The sequence below is a fragment of the Xenopus laevis genome, chromosome 4L, assembly GCF_017654675.1.
Source record: "Xenopus laevis strain J_2021 chromosome 4L, Xenopus_laevis_v10.1, whole genome shotgun sequence".
Taxonomy (NCBI): domain Eukaryota; kingdom Metazoa; phylum Chordata; class Amphibia; order Anura; family Pipidae; genus Xenopus; species Xenopus laevis.
Window position 1 is genome coordinate 139050177 of NC_054377.1, and position 6000 is coordinate 139056176.

At 42.0% G+C, this 6000-nt stretch overlaps 1 protein-coding gene across 1 annotated transcript in view; it reads right to left on the reverse strand.

Annotated features, from left to right (window-relative positions):
• Positions 1-5646, reverse strand: part of XB956263.L (provisional ortholog of mitogen-activated protein kinase 12 L homeolog) — a 44496-nt gene extending 38850 nt beyond the window's left edge. Inside the window, 1 exon segment of the mRNA NM_001096609.1 lies at positions 5521-5646. Coding sequence (NP_001090078.1) covers positions 5521-5639 — 119 coding nt within the window. The 5' untranslated portion in view covers positions 5640-5646.
• Between the last annotated feature and the right edge of the window lie 354 nt (positions 5647-6000).

The window sequence follows — 6000 nt, forward strand, 5'->3', positions numbered from 1 at the left end:
CTCACTTTAGGTAATAAGAAAACGCAACTGGGGGGAGCTGGAGCCCCCCACAAACCCCTGGGAAGGAAGAAGTTAAAGACCAAGTTTCATGGAAGGAGGGGAGGCAGCAAAACGAATTTTCATATTAGAGGAAGCAGACCCTGCAGTTGCTGGGGGACCCAGGAGTGTAGAGGGTCCAGCAAAGGCCTAATTAAGGAACAATATAAAGTATAGGTCAACTTATCAATTTTTTTTTTGCCTTCCTCTGGATCAAGTAGCAGTTAGGGATAAAAGGTTCAACTTGATGTCTTTTTTCAACCTAACTTACCTTGTTACTATGTTTTGGGGCCCTAAATTATTTGCCAGTGCTACCCAACCTGCAGTTTTTTAGTTACTGTTTATGCCAAAACCTGCTGATTGGTGTAGGGGGGTTGAAGCTGAAGGAACCATAGGAGTTATTGTAATAAAATGTGCAAAGTTTGTTTCTGATCTACTAACCCATCCAGTCCATAGGAATTTAATGGTCAGGTGTTTGAAAACAAATATCTATTTGGCTGCTGTGATACTAACTCTTGCCTTTATCGCATTTACCTTACATTTTGCACAGTCATGCCCTGGAGCTAAACCCATTGGTGCACATACAGACTAAGAAGCTAAGAACATTATGGAACCTCTAAGGGTGGCCATACACGGGCAGATTAAAGCTGCCGATATGTCGGTCCTAAATTTAGACCGATCAGGCAGCTTATCTGCCCGTGTGGGGCTTCACGACTGGTCCTCCTGATCAATATCAGGCCAAAATTTGGGCAGATATCGATTAGGCAAGTTTGACTTTTTTCTGCAATCCAGGACCGCAATGGCTAGTTGGTCCTGCGACCATTCGCAGCATTGTAAGCTGAACGTTCGGTTTCAACTGATATCGCCCTGCCGTTAGTGGGCATTTCGGGTTAAGATCTGTTCGTTTGACGACCTTGCGAACGAGCGGATCTAATAGTGTATGGCCACCTTAACTAAAGCTGGCCATAGACGCAAAATCCAATCGTACTAATCCTCGAACGATCTGACTTCCCCATCTCCCGACCTGCCACTAACCATTCAGATCAAATAAAGTAGTAAAAGAACAGATCAGTCGATGTTCTGCCCCTGACAGCAATCATACGAAAGTTATGTCCGACAAAAGCTAGTGACAGTCTCCCGCTGAAAATCGTGCGATCGGCAATACATTCAGAGATATTATCGGCAGCCGACAGAAATCTTTTAATCTGGCCGATCGACCAAATGACCGATCTCCGCCGGACGAAAAATGTCCACACACGGTCCAAAAATTGTACAAATCCTCGATTCGTACGATCGGATCTTTGCTTTTATGGCCAGCTTTATTCCATTCCATGGACAATGGAGACAATCATCTCAGCGTGTCTCCTTGTTGAATCATGATATGGAATGCTTGGAGACAAAGCCATGAATGGGCTCTTCCATGTTCTTGCATGTTTATTTTCCCATTAAAATATCTGCCCTGTGTTCTTTTTGGATTCCTTCCTGAACTGAAAGAAGAGTAGCGAAGAGCAAACTGACTTCATCAGTTGGTTCTATAGCAACTCAGGAGCCACTGTTTAGCTTTTGATAGATATGTGGTATTTGCATCAGTACAGGGCTGTCTATAGCAAACTACATAAGCTTCTTTTTCTTATTAGGCTTCATCTGACTTTGCTCAGAGATTTAAAGGGATACTGTCATGGGAAAAAAATTTTTTTCAAAATGAATCAATTAATAGTGCTGCTCTAGCAGAATTCTGCACTGAAATCCATTTCTCAAAAGAGCAAACAGTTTTTTTTATATTCAATTTTGAAATCTGACATGGGGCAAGACATTTTGTCGATTTCCTAGCTGCCCCAAGTCATGTGACTTGTGCTCTGATAAACTTCAATCACTCTTTACTGCTGTACTGCAAGTTGGAGTGATATCACCCCCTCCCTTCCCCCCCCCCCCCAGCAGCCAAACAAAAGAACAATGGGAAGGTAACCAGATAACAGCTCCCTAACACAAGATAACGGCTCCCTGGTAGATCTAAGAACAACACTCAACAGTAAAAACCCATGTCCCACTGAGACTCCTTCAATTACATTGAGAAGGAAAAACAGCAGCCTGCCAGAAAGCATTTTTTCTCCTAAAGTGCAGGCACAAGTCACATGACCAGGGGCAGCTGGGAAATTTACAAAATGTCTAGCCCCATGTCAGATTTCAGAATTGAATATAAAAAAATCTGTTTGCTCTTTTGAGAAATGGATTTCAGTGCAGAATTCTGCTGTTGTAGCACTATTAACTGATGCTTTTGAAAAAAACATGTTTTCCCATGACAGTATCCCTTTAAAAACAACTTAACACTTATCCGACCATACACTAAGGCTAGGAAAATCTGTTGCCCTGCTGCTCCTTTTGCCTTTTCAATTTCAACTGCTATCAGATTTCGGCGCAAAATGCCGTGTTTTGGACTGAAACCTGTTGTGTTTTATAGATATATCCAAGTATCCGTATAGTGTATGAGAAATGTAGAGTCTGCAATTTACCACAGCCAAGTAAAGGATGCAACCAAGGTTCCCAGAGATGAAACGATTTATTCTGATTATCCTGCGCTTGAGTGGGAACAATGCTTCAGGGACAGACCAGGAGCGGAAGAGTAGCAGGGCAGTGGATATTTGTTTACAGAGAAACACAGGCCAAGATCCAATATCATCTGGTGCTGGCCTTACAGATCAATGATTTGGACTACCCATATTCTGGACAAATAGAGCTGATGATCAGATTATTTTCCAGGCCTGTAGGGACTCATGGGGGTGATGAACGCATCATAATGCCTGTGGGATTTTTAGACCTGCCCAATATATATCGAGACTGACTTTCCACCAGATATTGGGTAAGCAGCCTGTTGCGAAGCCCCGATACATCAGAAATTATTAAACCCACCTCCCTTTCACCAACATTTAAGTGTACTCCTGCTAAACCTTAGGTTGCTCCCTATGTGATAGTGCTGGTTTGGCTGTAGTAGAAGCCTGGGATCTCATGAACAGGTAATGCTCATTAACAGATGTTGGTTGCCCTGAGGCACAGGAGTCTCCTTGTTGGATAAGAGTCTTATTTATTGAACAGGAGTCACCTCATGTCTGCTGCATCTATGGGTCTCAAGTGATGCATTTATTCTCCTAATCCTCTGACATCCCACAGGGGGTCCCGGCAGGCCTTACAATTGCTCCCAGAGGAACAGATATGCTATTCCGCGATAATTGCCCTTCGTTGCCACTGTTCATGGGGATTCAGTTTATGTTAGTTGTTGTGAAGTTGATGATAATAACTTGAAATAATTTGATTAAGTAATATGTAATGTGTTGCTCTGAAGCAGCTTGGCTATTTTAATTGCCCTTCTTACACTTGGCAAATCAGTGGGAATATCTGACAGTCACTTCTATCTGACTATGAATATAATGAATAGTGACCCAAGTGGCCCTTTTCCTAGTGCCTTATATTTATAATATTAAGCAGTATGTTACTTGCTGCTCACCCTCACTGTAGTACACGTATGGGAACTGTTATCCAGAATTCTTAGGATCCGGGGGTTTTCCTGATAACGGATCTTTCTGTAATTTGGATCTTCATACCTTAAGTCTACTAGAAAATCCTTTAAACATTAAATAAACCCAATAGCCTGGTTTTGCTTCCAATTATGGATTAATTATATCTTAGTTGGAATCAAGTACAAGCTACTGTATTATTATTACAGTGAAAAAGAAAATCATTCTTAAAAAAACCGTGATGCATGTGAGGGACCTTAGAGTGCAAGCTCCGCTGGGGCAGGGACTGATGTATATGCTGTATAATCTTTGCAAAGTGCTGTGGAATATGTTGGCACTATATAAATAAAGGATAATATTAATTTGACTCAGTTGACAGTTTTGCCACGAATGAGAGGCTACTCCCAGCACCCATTATTAATCTCAACAGAGAATATAGGCTGGATATTCCTACTTAGTTTGGAGTTTTATTATTTATTTATTACAGAGGAAAAAGCAAATAGTTTGGATTATTTGGATAAAATTGAGTCTATGGGAGATGGCTTTCCCTTAATTTGGAACTACAGGTATGGGATCCATTATCCTGAAACCCATTATCCATAAAGTTCTGTATTCTCCCATAGACTCCGTTATAATCAAATAATTAAAAAATGTTAAAACGATTTCTCTGTAATAATAAAACAGTGCCTTGAACATGATCCCAACTAAGATATAGTCAATCTTTTTTTTTGGAAGCAAAACCAGCCTATTGGGGTTTTTTTTTCATGTTTACATGATTTTCTAGTAGACATAAGGTATGAAGATCCAAATTATGGAAAGATCCGGTATCTCTCTATTTAAACCTGCACCATTTTTGGCGCCTAATATAGCCTTTGACAAAGCTTGCAGTTTGGCAAGCGAAACGCGCGTCAGGCGCATCCTATTTTTAAACTGTTAGGCAGGGACGATTACTAGCTGGGACTGGCGTATTGTTGGAAGGGAGGAAGGGTGGAAGGGTTGGTGCGGGGTACTGCGGTTCGCCGATATTTACTTAATGGCACTTTGCCGACCGGCTATTCACGTCCAAGCACTGGACTAACTTCAAAGGAATGGTGGTGTGGGAGGGAACGAGCTGCGTTCTCGATATCGGAAGTCCGCTTCCGCCTCCTATTACCTTGCTACCTCCTGTAAGATACGAGGGGCGATGTTAATGTGAAGGGACATTTGCAATTAACTTTAGGCCTCTCAGGTGGAAGGTGCTGGTGTCGGCATTTGTGCTTTACGGCAATCACATTGGGCTTGCTGTCTATGTGCCCACACAACGCCAAACACCACCCATCCCTCTCATGTACTGAGTCCCGCCAGCATTACAGCAGTTGAGAATGATGTTGGGTAACAGTTTTTACTGTAGTTAAAAACCCACACCATAATCTCAACCTTATATATCGTTTACTAGCTGCTGACCTCGTGTCCAAACAGCTACCCTACCTAACCTTGCTTTTAAGATACACTTTTTGCACTTAGGCAAATGAAATAAAAGTTACGTTTTACTTTATTACGTTGGGATCTCGGGTGAAAATAATGGGATGGTGCAATGACATGGGACACACTTTTCTCCTCCTTCTTTAATTCCACATATCATGTGACCCTGCACACCATTAATTTGTTATATCTTTATCAATGGATGGTGCTACCTACTACCTTCTTGACGCATTTATCCGGAAAATCCCATGTTCCCAGCATTCTGGATAACAGGTCCCATACCTGTATCTGGATAATGAATCCCATGGGATATGGCCTATACAAGAAACAATCCAATGCAAGAAAGGGAATACAAATACCACAGATATTCCCTGTATTTTACTGGCACTGGCACTAGAGCATGTACTACAGCAAAATACCCTTTGTACCATAATCAGTTCATCTGTATTCAATAAGCAAAGTCTAATTTACTGAATAAATGATTTAAACATGTTAGCATTAAGATGTAACTTACCATACAGTTCCATAGGCTCCTGAGCCCACTGCAGCCAGTTCTCTGTATCGCACGGGCGCTTCCCACTTGGTCTTGTTAATGTCCTGCCTATAGAAACCTTTCCTTGCCCCAGACTCCATGGTGTCTCCCAGCCGAGCTCAGTGACAGTGAGTGCTGTCTCTCCCCAGGTGTACCCCCTCCCTTTCCAGGTATGTGAAGGAAAGAGGCGGGCGTGCACTGTGTATATGGAAGGTGACACCAAGAATCCAAGTTATTTTCCAGCAAGGAAGTGAGGATTGACAATGGTTTGTAGTGCAAATAGTATGACAGGTCTTGGCAGGCCCATTTAACTATTCAGGGAAAAAAAAAATCCTCATTTAATTACAGGCTGCCCCTATCCCAAGCAGCATATTCTAACTTGCAGAAATATTTCTATGTTGGTTTCCAGGATGGTGTTTTTTTGCAGAAGAGGAAGTGGTGAGTGCAAAGGAAATGCATTTC